General features: G+C 44.4%; 1 protein-coding gene across 1 annotated transcript in view; it reads right to left on the reverse strand.

Annotated features, from left to right (window-relative positions):
* INSC (inscuteable homolog (Drosophila)) overlaps window positions 1–22,148 on the reverse strand; it is a 169,157-nt gene that overhangs the window by 44,691 nt on the left and 102,318 nt on the right. Inside the window, exons 7-8 of the mRNA XM_006892048.1 lie at window positions 19,247–19,372; window positions 1,581–1,752 (exon numbers count right to left, since the gene is read on the reverse strand). Of these exons, the coding sequence (XP_006892110.1) occupies window positions 1,581–1,752; window positions 19,247–19,372 (298 nt within the window). The remainder of the gene's footprint in view (window positions 1–1,580; window positions 1,753–19,246; window positions 19,373–22,148) is intronic.

Genomic DNA, 22,148 nt, shown 5'->3' on the forward strand with positions numbered 1-22,148 from the left:
TTATGATGTATTAGGAAGATTAAATTGAGGATTCCAGTGACTCATTTATAAATATTTCCAAATAATGACAAGAAATTGGAATGTTATTTCCCACCAAAGAACAGAGACCTGGCTTAATTCATCTGCTGAGTCTGAGAAAACTCCACAGTGCATATCTTTCAGGATTAAATATATATGGAGATTTCTTCTTCAAGGAAAGCTCTTTGTTAAATGGGTAAAAGAAAAGTTAGGGCCCAACTAAACCTGTGGGTTCTGACTTCTAGTCAAGTGCTCTAGGCTACCCCTAAATTTAAGCTGTTCCAGAACTCTTCCTGGCATCGTGACTCCAATAGCTAGCCTAGAATTTTCATTCTTCTTCAACAGGATAAGAACATAGAGACAGAGATAGAGATACAAATCATCAACAGCCATTTCAAAAGAGAGGAAGTAATGTGTAAAATAAGTTCCCTGGAGATTGTTCTACAGATGATCCTTCTAGGTGTTCGGTTTCATAAAGGTAAGTTGGAGGCACATTGTAGAACTCAAGCTACTATTCCACCATCATAGCTGATCCTATCGTAGATTTTCAGAGGCATTAAATACCCCTGGAGGAGACTGCTCATCCTTCTCCCATGGAGCAGCTGGTGGATTCAAACCGCGTGCCTTCAGAATTGTAGCACAACTTCTTACCACTAGGTCACCAAAGTAGAGAACTGAACTGCCAACCCAAAGGCATGCAGTTTGAATTCTAGCTGCTGTGTTGAAGAAAGATGGGCAATCTCCTCCTATATGATTAATAGCCTCTGAAAATCCACTAATGGGTCAACCACGAGTTGGTTTCAACTCAACAATACACAACAACAACAACAAATTCTACCATTAATGTCTGTATTTAAGTGGGAGATGAGTCAAAACTCTCAGGATCCCAGGAGGAGATGCGAGGCAGCAGGGTATGGGATCTGGCATTCTCTGAGAAGCCATCTGTTCCATTCATTGTCAGATCCACTGGGTGCAATAAAGTTTCAAAAAAAATAAAGTCCATCACAGAATCTCTTATCAAGGATCTAAAGCTCCTTCCTAGTGATACTGTATCTCACATACTTAGGATATGTTATTGGGAGCGAGGACAGTTCTTGGAAAAAGACATCATGCTGGAAAAGGTGGAGGACCAGCAAAAGAGGGGATGACCCCCAAGGGGATAGATTGACAGGATAGATGGCAGAGATCCTAAGATGACACAGGGTAGGGCAAGGTTTCGATCTGTTGTTCACAGCATCACCGTGTGTCATAGCTGACCTGATGGCACCCAACAACAATAATATTCCTCCCTGAGGTATATCTTGACTCTGTTGGAAAAGGCCAATAATCTCAATCTGACCACAAGGTGCTTTTCAGGAGCCTACATGGGTCTTATTAGGAGACTCCCAACAGCGTAGCTCTTTAACTACTAATGGTGCTACTCTAATGGTGGGATTTCAAGCTGTGTGACCATCTGTGCAGGGGATGTTGGGAGTGCAATGAGCAAATCTTTCTGGCCCTTCCTGAAGGCAGTTCCAATGGTGTCCCCTCGCCCCGTGATCCCCTCCCACAAGATGACTCACTGATGAGGGCTGTCACAATCTCCTCCATGCTTTCCAGGAAGCTGCTGAGGTGCTGGGTGAAGGGCAGGTGTGGGGAAGTGACCTGCGCAACCACAGCTGCAGCCTCAGCCCGAGTGGCCTCAGAGTGACTGTTGTCGGTCAGGATGTCAGCCAAGCACAGAACGCCATCCACCTGCAGACAGAGAGAAGGTATTTCTCTGGGCTTCTCAGCAGGAAAGCACCACTCATAAGAGAAATGGAACAGAGACTCAAGTGTTCCTTTCCCCAACACAGACCAGCCTTGGGTTTCCAGATTAGAGCCAGGACCCAACGTAGAACCAGAAGGATGATAATTAGGAGACAACACTCGCAGAGTGGTCCAGGGTCAGTCCCTGGAGGTCATTTCTTTGGCTCCAGTAGAAAGCAGTGACCTCTCATGGCTTCATGGACAGAAGATATCAAGTCATGTTTTCAGGAGCTAGACCTGATCACCCACCACAATGAAATGCAGTGGGAAGAATGCTTACTCGGAACTCTTCTGGCCTGAGCTGTACTGATGGCCCCCTCATTCTGTACGACTTAGCACTAGTCACGTAGCCTCTCTGAAACCAGGCCCTCGTTCATCATTGAGGTCTTGGGGGATTTGAGGAGATAAAGCAGACAATGGCTAGTCGAAAGGCGATGCTGTGGCAATTCTGGTTTACTACTCCCTTCGTTTGACTTTGAGCACGCTAAGCTCAGCATCTTTCCTTCCCCATCTTGTCCTCTCTCATCCTTACCTTTAAAATATGAATGCCTCCCTAGAGCCAGGTTCTCTCTGCCCAGCCCCAAAGGAGCAAACCTGTCCATGGAGGGACCAAACGTCAGCTAAGGCCTCCAACTCCCCATATCTGATGCACTTGGACTTGATCTGGAATAATAATTGTTGTCATAAGTCATCAACTAATGGCAGCTCCATGCACAATGGAAGGAAACAATGCCATACACAAGATCAGTTGTAAGTCAGACCATCATGATTTCATTCAGTTTTTACTGATTTATTTTCACTAGTGGCTCACCAGGCCTTTCTTCCTATTCTTGTCTCAGTTTGAAAATTCCATTGAAACCTCTCCAGCTTCATGCCAGCATTCCGTTTACCAGTGACAGATGAGTGATGGGTGTTCATGAAATGAACTGTCAAGGAGAAGAACCTGGGTCTTCTGCATAGAAGGCAAATTTAACCACTGAACCACCACTGCCCTCATATGAAATAACAGTAATTTATGCTTATCTCTTGCTTACAACGTGCCAAGCGCCATTTAAAATGTTACACATATAATTTAATTAAAAAAAAATCTTGAGTTCAGTGTTACCATAATCGCCATTTTACAGATGAGGAAACTAACATCTTAAATTAATTGATATGGGCAATGCACAGACTTCAGAATGTTTAAGCCCAAATGGTCTGACTTTAAACTGAGTTTGAATGTGATATTATTCAGCCTCCCAAAAAGTCACACCCAAGCTCAGACCTCAACCTCCATCAAGGGTCAGTAGAGAAGACATGTTGGAGAAAAGAGAATAGGGTGCTATTTGGACAGTAGCTTGTCACGGTTAGCTCAGCTGCACCAAGCTACCCCAGGACACTGTCTGGCCTGAGGACCCCACAGCTAAGTGCCAAGAAGCTGTTCCCTACTTAGGAGTGGGCAGCAGGAGTGCAAGAGGAGGGCAGGACCACCGAGAGAAGCGAGAATCCTGTTCTGAATCCTCCACACCCACCACAGGCCAGAGGCACCAAGCCCTCCAGCCTTCCTTCCATCCACTCAGCTCCAGTAGCTCTCCAGAGGCTTGTCCTTCGTTTGACTAATTATTGGCACTGAGTCTTGTGTACCTTCCTTAAGTGGCCCGTGGGAGCTGTAAGGTCCATTAACTGTGAAAGCCTTTGACAATCTCCGACTCAAAGAGACAAATGTGGAAACAAGGGGCTGGGGAACTGTATGCGGTAAAATTCACCTGGAGGTGCTTCATAAACGGGAACAAACAGCAGTCAAGTAGCCCTGTCAGGACTGGGTCCCTGCCAGGAATTTGAGTAATGGACCCTCAGAGATGGGGCTCACTTCCTGTGGGCCCAGGGAGGAGAAAGGAGGCTGCCCTGGGCTAAAGAACCAGAAGGAGTCCTACTGCCACCAGAAAAAACCTTCTAGGGCCTACCTTGGCCTTCATCCTCTTTTCTCCTCCCAGAGTCAACTAAAGCTATTGCTAAAGAGCTGTAGAGTCTTTTATGGGGAAAATGTGTCAGCCAGTCCTGTCTTCCTCATTTCATCTTCCACCACCCATCTGTCATACTGTGGTGACTTGTATGTTGCTTTGATGTTAGAAACTATGCTACCAGTACTTCAAATACCAATAAGGTCATCCGTGGTGAATAGATTTCAATGGAGCTTCTATAGAAAGATAGGCTAAGAAAAAAAGAAAAAATCCATCAGTCTATTTCCAAACATTAGCCACTATGAATCATAACAGACTACTGTCTGATTACCAGCGATCATAAAGACAATACAAGACTGAACAACAGTTCGTTCTATTGATTTTGGATGAAGGCAGGCTTGCTACTTGCTCCTTACCTCAACAGTGCTGATTATACTAGAACCAGCATCCTTCTCTAGTCCCCAACAAGCTGAAAACTAGTCCATTCTGAACACACTAGAGTCCAGTGAGTGGATGGTCTCCAAGAACCTGATGCCTCCCAAGTCTTGCACCAAGCCCCAGCCCTGCTTCCAAGGCAGAATGCTGCTCCGCAAACCCACCAAGCACACACACTGTGCCAGGGACCTGGTGAGTCAGAAGGGATCATACCCTGAAGAAGGTGAGGAGACTCACACCTACAGATAATCACCATAAAAGGGATGGAAGAAGACCTTCTGGAAACAACCCCAGCTTAACCTATGCCCTCACCCCACCAGGAGGACCCCTTCCTTTGAGCTCCCATACCTGGCTCCCCTGCTGGTATCATAACATCTGTCACATGAAAGGACCTAATTTATCCAACTGTGTTCTACAGGCCAATTTAATTAACTTCACCTGAGTGTCTCTTAAAAGTTATTTCAGGTGGCCTAGTGGCAAGACGTTGCACTGCAATCCCAGAGATATACAGTTCAAATCCACCAGATGCTCTGCTGGAGAAGGAGGGGCAATCTCCTCCTGTACCAGTCAGATCTGATTTGATGGTACACGTAAAAATAATACAATAAAAATTTTAAAAAAAGTTATTTCAGAACACTGGATCGTGCTAATGAGAAATCTATACTTTGACCAGGAGGCAGTCGTCAGAACAGAGCAAGGAAACACTGTGTGGTTCAAAACTGGGAAGGATGTATGCCAGGGATGTGTCCTATCTCCATACCTTTTCAACTGTATGCAGAACAGATTATCCAGGAGGCTGGGTTCTATGAGGAGAAATGCGGCATCAGGATTGGTGGAAGAGCTATCAAAAATTTGCGTTATGCAGATGACACAACCCTGTTTGCTGAAACTGAGGAGGACCTGAAGCACTTACTGCAGAAGGTCAAGGACTGCAGCCTTCAATATGGATTGAGGCTCAATATCAATAAGACAAACATTCTCACCACTGGACCAAGTGGCAGCATCAAGATGGATGATGAAGAGATTGAGATTGTACACAGCTTTAGTTTGCTTGGCTCAAAATTCAACACTTGTGGCACCAACAGCCAGGAAATTAAAAGAGAAAGTCTGTTATTAGGGAGCTTTCCAAAGGTGAGCAATGGTGTCACTCTGGAGACTAAGGTGTGCTGGGTAAAGGCCATGGTCTTTGCAATCACTTGTTAGGTGTCAGAGAGTTCAACAATGACTAGAGAGGATAGAAGGAGAATTGATGCCTTTGAGCTGTGATGCTGGAGAAGAGTATTGAGGGTACCATGGACTGCTAGGAAAACAAACAGATTCATCATGGGGAGGGTTAAACTGGGCTGCTCCTTGGAGGCAAGGATTCTGAGGTTTCATCTGATATACTTTGGACATGTTACAAGGAGGGACCAGTCCTTGGAGAAGGGATGTCATGCTTGGGAGGTTGGAGGGATAGTACAGGAGAGGAAGACCCTCTATGAGGTGGATTGATTCAGTGACTGGGGTAATTGGGGTGGTGGTGTCAGAGAGTGTGATTGGCACAGGACAGAGCAGGATTTAGGGCTATTGTACATAGGGTCACTATGAGTGGCAGGCAACTCGATGGCATATAACAACAACAACAACAACAACATGTCCCACCCAGTTCCACTCAATCAGAAACTCTATGGACAAAACCACTCATTGTTATGGAGTTGATCCCAACTCATAGCATCCAACTGAACAGAGTGGAGCTGTCCTATGCATTACCAGGGCTGTAAACCATTACAGAAGTGGGCTATCTCCACTTTCTCCCATGGAGAAGCTGGTGTGTTTAAACTGCTGGCTTTAACTGCTGAACTACAAGATTCAGCACTCCCTGGGGAAGGATGAAATCTGCTTTTCAGTAAGACCCACAGCTGACTTTTATGCAACATCAGGCTGTCTCTTTCTAATAAGCATGTCTGGTGGGCTTATCACAGACCAGCTCTGGTGTCTTGTGAGTCTGAGACCACTGCCCTGTGACCCCTGCCCTGTCATTTCTGTCTCTGTCTCTCTGCTCCCCATCAGCTCTGCTGTCCAGGGACCGACCATGTTTAATGCTCTGCCATCTAGGGACCACGTTTAATGAACTCTTGGCTCTGGGCCTGAGACACATCAAGTTTTTGTCAAATGGAAAGTCCCAAAGAGGAAAATTTGAACTAAGTCTTGAGGGCATACTTTGGAAGAGTCTAGAGAGGGTGGTGTGCTAGAGGAGGGGGCAATGTGAGCGAAGGACAGCTTGAGGAAAACAGAACAGGAACACAGGTTCCTCGAATTCCTGTAGGTGACTTCGGTCTGACGTACACACGGGATTCCTTCTCTGCCCAGAGAAGAGGGTTTGAGGAAGTCTGTCCCTCCACACCATCACCCATTCTCTTGTTCTCTTCCCCCCACCATATGTATTAGATATATTTAGTAATTTATCAATGAAATACTTTATCCCTTAAAACGGTATGTGGTGATGTTTTTGTTAGGTGTCATTGAGTCGAGTATAGCTCATACCGACCCTACAAACAACATATCTGAACTCTGTCCTATCCTGTGCCATCCTCACACTTCCTGACACACTGCAGCCCATTGCACCAGTCACCATGTCAATCCACCTGGTCTAAGGACCTCCTCTCCTCTCCAACCCTCTATCTTTCCAAATATCACGTCCCTATCCACGGAATAGGCCCTCCTAGCAACACGCCTGAAGTATGTGAGCGAAGCCTCATCATCTTTGCCTCCCAAGAGCACTCTGGCTGCACCCTCTCCAAGACATGTTTGTTTGTACTTCTGGCAGTCCATGGGATGTTCAGTGCTCTTCTCCAACACCACAGCTCAAAGTTATCAATTCTTCTTCTGTCGTACTTATTCATTGTCTAACTCTCAGATACATAGTGAGTGGTTGAAAAGACAATGGACTGAATCAGATTAATCTTAATCCTCAAACTGACATCATTACTCCATAGAAATTTAGAGAGGTCCCTAACTACATACTTTCCAATTGCAATATGTCTCCTGATTTCCCAACTGCTTGTATTGCTGGTATTTTTTATATACATGTTGTTATTGTTGTTGTGTACCGTAGAGTCAGAATGGACCCATAGCTGACCCTTCTTTGGGTTTTCAGAGGTATTTAATTGCATGGGAAGAAACAGTCCATCCTTCTCTCGTTTATAGGCAAAAATGCATGTATTTATGTAATTGAAAAATACCATCTGAAAATATCCAAACTTTCAGCCAGCAGCCAATCATATTAATCAGTTGTACCCACAGTAATTCCATCCTTGGACTTTTAAGGGCATTTCCTACACTGAGTCTTTCCTAGGTCCTCTGTCCCCAGTTAAGATCAGACATATAATAGTTAATTTATCAAATATGTGCTGAAGGATGAGAAATCAGAGACCCAGGGACAGAAGAGATTGTCTAGGCCACACAGCAAGCTACTGACAGAGCTGAGACTCTACTCCCTGCCCTGTGCCTTCCTCAGTGAGGACCAGCAAGAGAAGAGCTGGTCAATGGGGGATGCTTAGTCCCCATGATGGGTCAGGAGACGCCCAATCCAAAGCCATTTTCCTCAAACCCTGGTCTCATTTCAGAACACTTTCATCCCCAAACTATCCACATTTCTCATCACCAGCCATAAACTGAATGATGCCAAAAGAACAATCTAATCAAAGCACTTTCACATCCCTGAAGAAATTGCTGCTGGAAGCACTTACAGATAATTAGCTTTTACATGGAGTGGGATGGGCTGAGCCCAGGGCCAGGCTTTCCTCATGGGAGGAGATGCAAGTGGTGATGAAGTTGGTCCAGTCTGGTCATTAACTTGAGCAGCAGGACCTGTATATCTAATACCTGGGCCCAGAGGTACTTGGTGAATGTTGAGATCTTTCCGAGTGTACGGGGATCATGGATATTAGGAGAAGGGCCATAGAACTCATGCAGTTAAAGCACCTAAAGTGTTCTGTAAACATCATGTCAGATTTATGGTCAACCTTTCCCACTGATTATTGGAAAAGCATCAGAGACAGCTTTTATGCAAATATCTGAAGGACCCAGGTGAGTATACAAAGACCCATCATATATTTCTGTGCTGGTCTGCTACTTCCTATATCTTCCTCGAATGCATAGGTTTTTTTAAGGGAAAAGTACAGGAGTTCCTCGCTGGCTTGTAACTCTGAAACATAATCCATTGAGAACTCAGATTCAAAGAAAAGGAACACAGCCCAAAGAATCCAAATTTTCCATTTCACCTATCTATTCACTTGTTCACCCAAAGGCTGCAGAAATAATGTAAACAGGCAGACATGGAGTAGAATTCTGCTCATGGGTTAGGGTGCATGGGTGGGCTTGCCCAGAGTACAGTCAGAAGAAAAGCTGAATTGTAGAGAGGGAAGCTAGAGTGAGTCACGTTCAAGGAAGTAAGGGTGAGTGTGGATCCAAAGGACAGGGCACGCCACTGGGTAGAAGAAATGGTTACTGGGTCTGAAATGAGATCTCAATGTTGAGCAAAAATGGATCTGGATATGTCCATGAACTTGAAAGTTCACTCTCTTAAAAGAACTATTTGTTTTTAAGTGGTGGTAATAGACTTGCCATCTCAAATGGAAACTACAAGAAAGAAACAGGCCCACAGAAGGATACTATAACTCAAGCCACCATATTGTAACCACAATCTACCTCTATCATTATTATAAACAAGAATCTTTGGTTAAAAGTTAAGCATTACTATGTGGACAAATTCAAAGATTAACATGTGATAGGGAACAGTGGGTGGAAGGTATTTAATAACCAGTTTGGAAGGCAAGCTGCTGAGTTAAGATTTATAGATGTGTTGACAGAGAAAACAGAGATGAGTTATGTAGTGAAAAAACACCAATCATTGAATTGTTTAAGAACACAAGTAGAAAAATTTTCTGTCAAGTAGATCTTTCTTCAAAAGCATATTATCAAATACATCCTCTGGAGGCATTTGGAGGATAAGTAGTGTTTGTGAAAAGGCATCAAAGGATCTCTAAGAAAAACATCATTCCCTTAAGGTTAGACTTAATATTGTTGTGTTGTGTGTCATTGTGTCCGAATGGACTCAAAGCTGACCTTCCAATGGGTTTTCAGAGGCAGTTTATTGTACAGAAGGAGAATCCCCTTCTTTCTCCTATGGAGCAGCCAGTGGATTTGAGCCACATGCCTTTGAGATTGTAGTGCAGCTTCTTCCCACTAGGCCATCAGAGCTCCCTGAGACTTACTATTGTTGTGGTTAAATTTAGTCGAATAGAGTATGATTCATGTCCTAACTGTCGAGTTGTGGCTGACATGAGAAGAATGGGAATCTCAGAGTTGTGTTCAAATGGAACCTATACCTGGACCAGGAGGCTGTCACATGAACAAAGCAGGGAAACAATAAATGCTTTAAAATTGAGAAGAGAGTGCATCCGGGTTGTATTCTTTCTCCATACTTATTCAATCTGTATATTGAGCCAATTATCTGAGAAGCTGGACTCTGTGAAGAGGAGTTTGGCATCATCAGGATTGGAGTGAGACTTATCAAATAACCTCTGTTATTCAGATGACACAACCTTGCTTGCTGAAAGTGAGGAGAATTTAAAGTACTTGTAGCAGAAGATCAAGGAATGCAGGCTTTGGTATGGATTGCATCCCAATGTCAGGAAAACAAAGATTCTTACCACTGGATTGATAGGCAGCGTCATGATAGATGGAGAAGAGATTGAAACTATCAGCAACTAGTTTCATTTTGCTTGGATTCACAACTAACATTCTTTGTACCATCAGTGAGGAAATAAGGAGGTGCATTGCACTGGGAAAATCTGTAGTTAGGGACCTCTCCAAAGTATTTAGGAGTAGTGATGTCAGTTTGAGGACTAAAGTGTGTCTGATTCAGACCATAGTCTTTCTGATTACTTGTTATGCATCTGAGAGCTGGGCAATGAATAAGGATGACAGAAAAAGAATTGATGCCTTTGAACTTTGGTATTGGAAAAGAGCAGTGAACATCCATTGGATGGCCAAGAGAACCAACATATATGTCTTGAAGAGGGTGCGGCCAGAGTGCTCTTTAGAGGCAAGAATGATGAGGCTTTGCCTCACATACTTTGGGTGTGTTTCTAGGAGGGGGCTGTTCCTTGGAGAAGGACATGATGCTGGGAAGGGTTGGCGAAGGAGAGGAAAACCCTCAACTAGGTGGACTGACATAGTGGCTGCTACAATGGGCTCTGTGTATCAGGAAGTGTGAGGATGGTACAAGCTAGAAGAGCGTTCAGATCTTTTGTTCAAGGGTTGGCGAAGGAGAGGAAAACCCTCAACTAGGTGGACTGACATAGTGGCTGCTACAATGGGCTCTGTGTATCAGGAAGTGTGAGGATGGTACAAGCTAGAAGAGCGTTCAGATCTTTTGTTCATAGGGTCACTATGAGTCATATTCGACTCGACAACACCTAACAACATGTCCTAATATAAAATATTCATTCCTTAAACCTAACTAAAGACACAAAAGACCTTTACAGAGAAAACTACAGAATACTTATGACCTAAATAAATGGGGAAATTTTTCAATATGTGGATAGGAAGACTCAATATAGTACAAAGGACAATCCTTCCAAAACATTCAATACGTTTAACACAGTCCCAGTATAAATACAGAATCATTTTTCAAAGATAGAAAAGGCAATTGGCAGGTTTCTTTGGCGAGAAGAGACCTTGAAGAAGCAAAGCAGTTCTGAAAAACAAGAATGAAGTAGGAGGCACAGCACTTCCTGATCTCAAATGTTGCTATATAGCTGTAATAGGACACAGACCAATGGAAAGTAATCAAGAACCCAGAAATTAATCCATCTATTTATGGTCAACTGACACTCAAAGAGAAAACAGAACTTTTCAAATGAGGAAATTACAGCCTCTTCAAAAAATGGTGCCTCCAAAACCGGACTGCTACCAACAGGAAGCTGAAGCAGGATCCACACCTCCCACTATACACAAATATCAACTCAAGTTGGATCAGAGACCTAGGGGTAAAGTCCCAAACCATAAAGATCAAAAGAGACAAAATGGGACCAAGCTTAGAGGGTCCAGCCCATGATATAAAGAAGCTGACAAATACAGACAGAAATATACAACCTGCAGAGCATAAAACTGATGAATGAGATAGTCTAAATATTAAATCCTTGTATGCTTCAAAAAAATTTTCCAATAGGCGAAAAGAAATTCTACTGACTTGGGGAAAATAAAAAACCTTTAACAGTACTATTTCAGCAGACAAGGGTCTCGTAACAAAAATCTACAGAACCCTCTACAAGACCTCCACAAGAAAAAGACTGTGACTCACCGCGATTTCAATGGTTGATTTGTTAAATATAGCCTTTCAGCCCTTTTTTCCAAGGTCCCTTTAGACAGACTGCCAGGCTTTTGGTTAATAGCTGTGCGTGATAACTTATTTTTCATCCGCTCAAAGACCTCACAAATGAGCTTTGGTGATGAAGTGTGTAGCAAATTGTGCTGCTAATCCCAAGGCAGTGTCTCCAGCACTCCATCAGTGGTTCTCTAGGAGAAAGATAATGGACAATCCCCTTCCAACACAGTCTACACCCTTGGAAACCAGATGTAGCTCTCATTGGAAGTGAGTTTTCTGCTTTTTGTTTTGTTTGTAAGATCACATTGGTGTGGTGTTGTTGATGATAATGATGATGTTGTTGTGTACCATCGAGTCCTAATTGACTCATACCTGACCTTCAGGCGGGTTTTCCGTTAACTGCACAGGAGGAGTTTGCCCATCCTTCTCCCACCAAAGCAGCTAGTGGCCTCGAACTGGTGCCTTCGGGATTGCAGCGCAGTTTCTTGCCACTAGGCCACCAGATCACATTACGTCTTCTAAAATTACTTCCCAAAGCATCTTCCCAGCAAAACAGGTTCTCCACGGAATGTTGCGGCCTCACCAGAGAAAAGTAGAAATTTCCAGAGACCAACTGTCACTACTGACCTTGTCCACCAGGGGCCGTTGTCGCACAGCGCAAAAAGGACAAGCTGGTGAAGCCACGTGTTTGTGGGCTGCTGCGCTCGTTTTACCGTTCAGTACACAGGTCTGATCCACGCCCACCTGTTCTTAAACCCTGACTAAAACTTGCAGAGTGCGGCCTAAAAAGAACAGGCTCTTTTTTCTGTCTTGTCTGTACTGGCTGGTAATCTTACCCTAGTTTCTCAGGGTAACAGAAGACAGGAGGAAAATGTGTCTGATTTTAATCTCTAAATTTTTACATGTGGCCTCCTCTAAACCTCCACATTTTTACCCCAAGTCAGATAAACATCTGGGAGAGTCTGCATCAGGGAACATAAAGTAATATATCACTTTTGGAGATTCAAACAGCTGAAAGATAATAAAAACTCGCTAATTTTTTTGCAAATATTATGGAAATTTTCTTCTTTGCCATCCCACAAGGAGCAGGGGTTAGAGGAAAATCCAGCAAACAATTCCTGCAGGGGGAGTTGCAGAGCCTTCCTGCCACCCTTCTGCTTCCCACTCCCTTCTGCTGAGGGTGTCGCCCCTCAGTCTCCATCTCTCTCCATCCCAGCCCATCAGATGGCAGGGCACATATGTCCCTAGGAATTATCCTGGGAATTTAGGGATAAGCAGGCATGCAGAGGGAGGATCAAGGAGCTGTGGGGACAGGCAGGAATTCTTCATTTTCAGTGATAATTTTTATCTTGAAATTTTAAATTGAGCCTCCTGCCCTCCTCCCTGCTCATCTTTAATTTCTCCATCGATTGTCATTAAAAAAAAAAAAAAATTAGAAGAGGGTGCAATGGGAATCAAAGAAAGCTCTTTAGATAGCAGGATTGTCTCTGGTCTTGAGGCTCGAGAAGGCAGTTACTAGAACGGCCTTGGAGGTTGTCTGAGGCTTTCTGAGCATTGGGCTTCGGCCCTGGGGCCCCTAGTCCCTCATTTGCTACAGCTGAACATCCAACTCCAGTCTCCAGCCCCCTCCAGTCCCCATCCTGGCCCCAGTACCTGTGATGTCCCTGAACTTTCCTTTAACCACTTGGAAAAATCCCCATTATATAATGTAGGTTCTCTGGGGGCAATATGAGTTTTCTAGACAGCTTGGGAATGTGGAGACAAATGGGCCGCAGGCAGGGCCATTTGCCCTGCAGGACAAATGCCCCGCAGGCAGGGTGGAGGGAGTGAGACCAATAGAAGCACAAGCAGTGCCCTATTCCACAAACTCTCCCAGTGGCATCAGGAAGTGCATATCATCCCTGTTTTATAGAGCAGGACACTGAGGCTCAGATAAGTAATTAGCTCCCCAGCTCCTCTGGGTTTCCACCAAACCCTGTAGTCCTCTCAGTTGGAAATGCCAGTTCACCTTCTCAGATCACCCATCTAGGAAGGCTGCTCTGGTCTGTCCTGGGCAGAATGGGTCACTCTTGCTGCCCAGAGAGAGCTGGGAATGTCTGCCCTGTTGGTCTGTGTGGTTAAGAGGCCCTTATTCTTGCCCTGTGGTCTTCTATAAAGTGGGAAGCAAAGAACACTGCATCCTCCTATGGGCTCCAACACTTACTGAACACAGAGGGGCATGTCACCCCTCAGGGACTTCCTCAGCTTCCCCTGACCTACCTAGGAATCCCTCATGCCCTTTCTTAGCCCAGCTTCACTGCTCCCTTAGTGCCACCTTTGCCAACAGCCCACCCAGGTGGGTGGTGCCGGCCTCCAATGGCCCCGTTATAGCCCTTCTCACTATCTGCACTGCTGACCACCCTGGGAGGCAGAGCACAGGTCTGCTTACCTCTCCTGTTCAGTTCCTAGCTGGAGCCCAGGGAGCAAGGAGGTACAGGTGCACTGAGGACATGGAGAAGCTGGGGCAGACGTCCTGAAGCTTGTTGATACACAGGAACAGGACAATGTGGTGGTAGAGGCCTGATGAGCCCATCAAAGGGGAAAGAATGGAGCCTTTCAGCCACCACAGACTCCACTGCTGTGTGTTAGCCATTTGTCCCTTCTAGCACCTCTTCCACTAGAAGCCATGTAGCTCCCACCCAGGCCAGCACCCAGACCCAGGATCCCAGAAGAGAGAATGCTTCCCAGATAACCAGACACTTGGTACTCTATTCCAATTCATGGTGATCTCGTCTCAGGGTAGATCTGTTCTCCATTGGGTTTTCAGAAGTAAATCACCAGGCCTTTTATCCTGAGGGTCCTCTGGACGGATTCAAACCTTCAGTCTTTAGGTGAGCAACCAAATGTGTCAACCATTTGCACCATTAAGATACTTCCTTCCCAGAGAGGTATAGTGTTAAGAGTACGAGCCTGGGATCAGCTATGCTTGTGTTTGTATCCAAGTTATACATTCATTAGCTGAGGGAAGAGTTTGAGTGTATCAGTCCAAGTCTAGACGGGGCCATTCTGATCCATGCGGTTTTTCACTGGCTGATTTTTTGAAGCAGAGAGCCAGCTCTTTCTTCTTAGCCTGTCTTAACCAAGCAGCTCTGCTGAAACATGTTCAGCATCACAGCAACATTCAAGCCTCTGTTGACAGATGGGTGGTGACTTCATATGAGCTGCATTGGCTAGGTCTTCTGCAAAAAACAAGTAAGAATTCTACCTGTTGCCACTGACTTGGTTCAGTGGTTAAGGGTTCTCCTTCAGTTTGACCCACGTGGCTCCATAGGAGAAAATATTTAGGAATCTGCCTCTTACAACCTAGGAAACCCCATCAGCATTTCTGCTTTGTCATACAGGGTCACAGTGAGTCAGAAATGACTCAACAGCACAGATCAATAGCATTGTTGTTGTTCTTATAAGCTGATTAATTGACTGACTCATAGCGACCCTGGGAACAACAGACTGAAAGCTTGCCCAATCCTGCACTACAGCCACAATCCCCAGCATGCCTGAGTCCATCAGTATAGTCACTATGTCAAAGCACATTGTTGAGGGTCCTCTTCTCTTCCTTTTTTTTCCCTACTAGTTTATTTACAAAATTCAAATAAAAATTTGAACAAATTCTTTCAATTCCCGTCACCTCCCCCAGCCATCAAATTATACAATCCAGTGATTAATCCCCCTTCCCCCTGCACATCCTCATCCCTCTGCTTCCAGCTTCTCCCACCCCTCCTGGATCCTCATACTCATTCTACAATAACAGTTTTATACAATATTTACCCTTATGTGACTGAGTTAGTTCTCTCAGTATAATGCTCTCCAGTCCCTCCCAACTTAGGTAATAATTTACAAAGTTATTGCTCCTGCGTGCTGCATAGAATTCCACTGTGTGAATGTACCATAATTTCTCAATCCATTCATTTGTGCTTGGACATTTGGGCTGTTTCCATGTTCTTGCGATGGTGAATAATGCTGCTACAAACATTGGTGTACAAATCTGTTTGTTTCTCAGTTCTCATTTTCTCAGGGTGTATTCCAAGTAGTGGAATAGCTGGGTCATATGGAATTTCTATGTTCAGCTTTTTAAGGAGGGGCCAAACTGCCTTCCAGAATGGTTGCACCATTTTACAATCCCACCTGCCTTGTTAAGCTTTGCCACTCTTACTGGAGTGAGATGGTACTCATTGTGCTTTTGATTTGCATCTCTCTTACTGCCAGTGATTTGGAGCATTTCTTCTTGTGTCTATTTGCCATTCAAATATCTTCCTCTGAAAATTTTTTCCATGTCTTTTGCCCATTTTGTAATTGGGTTATCAGTCTTTTTTTCTTGTGGAGTCCCAGGAGTATTCTGTAAACTTTTGTTATAAGACTCTTGTCTGAGATGGAATTACCAAATGATTGTTCCCAGCCTGTAGGTTTTCTTTTCACCTGGTTGGAAAAAGGTTTTGATGTGCATAGAGATTTAATCTTCAGAAGGTCCCATGCATCGATTTTATCCACTTTATATTATGCATTTCTGATTGTATTTGGCAGTTTCTTTATAGCTTGCTGCTAAGCTTGATTCCAGTCTTTTTCAAGAATTAACCCTCCTGACAGCATGCCCAAAGTAGATGAGATGGAACGTCCCCATCCTTGACTCAAGGGAGCAGTCTGATTGTCCTTCCTCTGACACACACCAATTTATTCTTCTGCCAGTCTACGGGCTATTCAATACTCTTCACCAACACCACAATACAAAGGCATTCATTCTTCTGTGATCATCCTTATTCATTGTCCAAATTTTATAGGTATATGAAACAAATGGAAATAACATGGAATACATCAGACACATCTCAGTCTTTAAACGGATACCCTTACTCTTTAACACTTTAAAGAGGTCCTTGTTAGTAGATTTGCCCAATGCGATATGTCTTTTGATTTCTTGACTTTTGCTTCCATGGTTGTTGACTGAGAATCTAAGTAAAATCCAATCTTTGAAAACTTCAATCTCCTCTCTTTCTGTCATGACAATAGCTACTATTTACTTCATTCCTCCAGAGGGCCGAGAACTACACAAGCTATACATCCATTGTCTTCTGACAACTCTGTGAGGTACATACCATGAAACCCATTTCACTAATGAAGCAATTGTTTCTTTTAGAAGCAATTGTTTTTTGCCAGAATAATTAGCACAACCAGAGTCATAGCTAGAGAAGTCTATGGGTCATAGGTTCAAGCCCCAACTTCTGAACATGCAAAACCCATGGTGTCCCACTGCCCACGTCTGCCTCGCAACAGAAGAATGATGAAAGAATCAGATTAGAGGAGGCGATGAGTGAACAAATGAAGACATATGAAAGAAGCTAAAAGTCTGGCTGACAGAAGGATGAAGAAGCAGCTAATGTGATTCTATACAAGTGAGTTAAGAAACCAGGACCAAGTCTTTGACCACATGAGTCCTCTGAGCTTGACAAGGTTCAGGCATCGCAAAACAGTCTCCAGAAGATTGGAGCTCTAGCCACCTGAGATCTTTGTCTCTGCTGGGGTCTGTACATTATTTAATAGACCTTTTCAAGACTGGAGGAAAATGAGTGGGAAACAGCACCACAGAGATACATTTCATCAAATTTAGTGCATTTTCACCGCCAATTAGTTAAAAACAGGCTACATGAAGAAGCCAGGTGAGTAAATCAGGAAGAGGAGCTGGAATGCTGACATTATCTAATTAAGCCATGAATTGTGCCTGGTCAACAAGGTGGCAGGCGAGAACCGGTGGCCACTGTGCTTATCCACTTGGCCCTGACCTTGCCTGTCATTCTGTGGTCTCTCAGCCCTCCGTGTTATGTGCTGATATAAGCTGGCTTCACCAAAGTCCCCACAGCCAGCACTCAGCAGCTGGGATCACAGAGTGATTTGAAGAAACTAGTTAAAGTAGGTGAGCAGCAGGCAGGTGTGTGGGTGGGCCGAGGGGAGTTGAAGATCCTCCCCATGGAGTAACAATGGAATGTCTCATGATTTTGAGAGAAGCTTTATCTGGCATGGAAGAATATGGATATCGACCTCAAAATACCTGATTTTCATTTCTGAATCTGCATAGTGCTTAGACTGGCTCTGGCGTCAGCTAGGATAGAATGAAATTACAGCTTGTTCATATATTAGTTGTGTGCTCTTAAGCAAGTAGCTTCACTTCTCTGAGTTTCCCTTTCTTCCTCTGTAAACAGTGGGGGTTAATGACAGCTCCAATAGAAGGTAGACCCTGTGAGGATCACACGGTTCAGATAAAAGAGGGACAGAGCCAAGCGCTTGCCCAAAATAAGTATTCAATATATGCTAGTTAAAATGCAACTTAATTTGATCTATAGTCTCCCATATTGATTACAATCTCAACATCGAAAAAACAAAATTTCTTACCCCTCAACCAATAGCCAAACATGACAATAGATGGAGAAATGGTTGAAGCTGTCAATAAGTTGTTTTACTTGTATCCATAATCAATACCCAAGACAAGATCAGTTAAGAAAGAAAAAAAATTGCATTGGCAAAATATGCTATCAAGGACTTCTCTAAAATGGTAAAATCAAGAAAGTCAGTTTAAAGACTAAGGTGTATGGGATCCAAACCACGGTATTTCCAGTTGTTTGTAAAAGTTAAACAAGGAATAAGGAAAACTGAAGAAATGACGCCTGTGAGTTGTGGTGTTGGCAAAGAGTAGTAACTGTACCACAGACTGCTAAAAGCCAAACAAATGTGTCATGAAGGAAGGTCAATCTTCTCTTGAGTCAAGGACAGTGAAACCTCATCTCACACGCTGTGGGCATGTTGTCAGGAGAGGTCAATACCTGGGAAAAGGCATCATGCTGGGAAGGAAGGACAGAGGGTCCACAAAAGAGGGCAAGTCCCTTCAGGAAATGAGTTGACACAGTGACTGCCCAAGGCTCTGAGTCTGATGGAGACCACGAGGATATGACAGGATAGGTCAAGGTTTCCCTCTGCTGTTCATAGGTCACTACGTGTCATGCGATGACTCCACAGAACCTACCAACAGCAGTAAAAGTCATCATGACACGATGTCCTCATAACTCAAGAGGACATGGAGTCAGCAAGCTTTCTCTGTAAAGAGCCAGCCAGGATCTTTGCCTTTGCCATTTGGTCTCTGTTATAACTATTGAACTCTGCAGTTTAAGGTGAGAGAAGACTTAGATACACAGAAAAATGAGGATGATTGTATTTCAAGAAAACTTTTTTATTTGAATTCCACATAATTTGTCATGTGATATATTTTCCAACCATTTGAAAATGGAATAAAAATTATCAGCCTACCAGGAGTACCAAAACAGGCAACAGGCTGTATTTGAACCCCATGCCACTGTTTGTCGACTCCTACACTACGGACAAGGGATTTTAAAAAAGCCTGGATGGCCATGCCAGGGATTTCTGGTGGCTTAGTGGTAAGGAGTTAAGCTGTTAACTCAAAGGCTCGTGGTTCAAATCTACCAGTTGCTCTGCAAGAGAAAGATGGATAAGCTACTCCCATGGCCCTGAAAACTTGCTGAAGGGTCAGCTGTGAGTCAGTTCCAACTTGAAGGAACATAGTAGCAACCACTACCAATGACCACAAGGAGGCCTCTGCCCACCTCCCAGCCTAGGTCAGGGACCCCAAGTCCTGCCACTCTGCCAGCTGTGTCCTTACCTTCTCCAGCTGGTGGACACCCTCCTCCACGCAGCAGATCGAGGCCAGTGTGCGGAGCGCCTGGGGGTACAAGCACCGGAAACTGTCCTGCCGACAGACCTTGAAGAGGGCTACAACCCCACCCTCCTGCCAAAAAGAGGGAAGAATGGCATATGACCTTAGTGTGACCTTCCTTGGGCTGACCCAATAATTAACATCACTTACACCCTGCCACCCATCTCTCTCTCTCTCTCTCTCTCTCACACACACACACACACACACACATGTTGTAGTGAAATGCTGGTCACATAGGTATTGGGATCCTTTATAGTCCAAATTGTGGGTGGGATTCCCCAAATGCTTCTGCATCTTTCAAGGGTCAAGAGTTAGGATTCAGGACAAAAAACAAAAAACCAAGCCATCATAGTTGCCGGAGCCGGGGATCTACTGATCATTCAGCAGAACTGAGCCGCCATGACAACTTCTCAGCAGCCGCACACACAGCAGGACTAGCGTCATGGGAAACAGCCCCCAGAAACACATCTGGCAGATGGAGGAACCAAAGGCTAAAGTCCCAGTGTGGTTCTCGTGTGCACCAAGAGCCACACACAGTACACATCAGATCCACCCAACTGTGCCTGAGGCTGGCCACACGAGTGCTGTCACACCAGTGCTAAAATCTATTCCTCTCAGCGGCGGAAGAAACGGAAGCCCATCTGGGTAAACAAATGCGCCCCAAATCATCCTTGTTTTCATCCCTTCACTCGAGAGTATAAAAGTTAGGAAAACCCCTTCAGGGATGATCTCCCCATTTCTTGAGTGTCAGCACGCTGGCCCTTTTCCTTGGGCTTTTTATGGAAACACCTAAGTCTTGTGGAGACTGTTCCATAGAGTGTCCACCACGAGGAACTGAGAGCGTGGATCTTGGCCTCCAGATATCCTGCTAACGAACCATATTCATCCTGCCAAAATCCCTGGAGCCAATGGGAGTTCTGAGAGCCACAGGGAAAGAGAAATCACAAAGGGCACTCACCACAGCACACAGCAAGTTGGCAGCAACACTGCCTTCTCCAGAGAGGGAGAAGCCAGACACTTCTTATCTGCCTTTAACCTGTTTCCTTTTCCCCCCAACCCCTGAGGGCTGGAGGGGAGGGAGCTTAGTAGTGGCACCAATAAGAACATTTAAGCAGCCAATCTAAACTTGGTCCTGGGGGGTGGCTGCCTTTAACCTCACCATTCCAGGATCTCACTAAGCCCATTGTTCTCTGTTTCCAAAACTGGAAGAAATGTGAAGGGAAGAAGGTGAGCTCAGCAAAATACTATTCTACGTTGGATCCTTGAGAACGCATTCAGCAAAAATTATACAAGCATTTGGTAGGCACCAGAGGCACTTTTCCATGTGCTGGGGTTGCAGAGGGAAGGACAGAAAAGATAATTAATGAGCAACCAGAAGAAAAAGTTTCACTGAATTAACTCAATCTCCTTCCTCACATGTGTTTTCACTCCAGCAGTTTTGCTGCTGCTCAGTTCAGGGACCAAACTGAAAGTTTCCAACTCTTGAGGGCAGGTAGCTGATTGTCTTGGACATTTTAAAATCTCTAACTGCCCTAATTTTAGCTTGCTCAGTTAAACAGTTGACACTCTTGACACCAGCAGTCAGGAAATCAAAAGATTAATTGCACCGGGGAAGTCTGCTCTCAGGTATCTCTCCGAACTGCTAAAGAGTAATGGCATAAGTCTAGAGACTAAGGTGTGCCTGATCCAGGTCATGGTCTTCACAATTACCTACTAAGTGTCAAAGAATTGGACAATGACAGGATGACAGAAGAAGAATCAATGCCTTTGAACTATGGTTCTAGAGAAGAGGTTTGAACACACCAAGGACCACTATCAGGGTTTGTCGCAGAGAAGGTGAAACCAAGTTTCTCCTTGGAGGCAAGGATTTTGAAGCTCAGTCTCACACACATACTTTGGGCACATGCCCAGGAGAGATCAGTCCTTGAAGGAGGACATCATGCTTGGAAAGGTAAAGGGACAGCTCAGGAGAGGAAGACCTGGATGAGATGGATTGACACAGTAACTAGGGCAATGGGGGTAGGTGTGTCAGAGTCAGCGAGACTGTCTCAGGAGAGAGCAAGCTTCAGAGGTCTTGTACATTGGCTCACTATGAGTCGCAGGTTACTTGATGGCAAACAACACCAACTACCTAGTGACCTAGTCAATAGGAAGCTGATCAGGTAACCCAAAAAAGTGGAACCTCTAGCAGTTTGGATCCACCAGCAGCTCTGAGGGAGGGAGACAGTCAGTATCCTCCCATGTGATTTAGAGCCTCTGAAAACCCTTTGGAGGGTCAGTTATGAGTCAGTTCTAACTCTGTGACACACGGCAACATTTCCTTCTGGGGTAGTTGATTTGGTGGGTGGGAGCATAATGTAGGGATGGAAAATCAATGAGCATATTTGAAAAAGAAAGGAATAGTCCTTTTTGGACAGGCATTGCGCTTGAGTGCCCATCTGCACTGAGTTCATAGTCTGGTAGGAAAGATAGATTTTTTTTTTTTAAATTTTACACTAGTTTATTTACAAAATCCAAATACATTATTATAGAGAACATATTCTTTCCATTTTCCTCACCCCCACATCAAATTGTACAATTCCATGATTGATCCCCCACGCCCCTGCACATCCTCATCCCTCTGCTTCCACCCTCTCCCAGAAAGACAGATATTTTAAAAGTAATTTCAGAATCATCTCAGGAACAGGTTTGGGGCCTTGAACACTAATGAGCAAAGACCAGATGAGTTGTGGGAGGATGTCAAAGGTATCATCCAGGAAGAGTGCAAACGTTCATTACAAAGACAGAAGAGGAAGAAAAGACCAAAATGGATGTCAGAAGAGACTCTGAAGATTGCACTGGAGGGTAG

This window comes from Elephantulus edwardii, unplaced genomic scaffold (genome assembly GCF_000299155.1).
Source record: "Elephantulus edwardii isolate Elephantulus edwardi_28Jun2011 unplaced genomic scaffold, EleEdw1.0 scaffold00109, whole genome shotgun sequence".
NCBI lineage: Eukaryota > Metazoa > Chordata > Mammalia > Macroscelidea > Macroscelididae > Elephantulus > Elephantulus edwardii.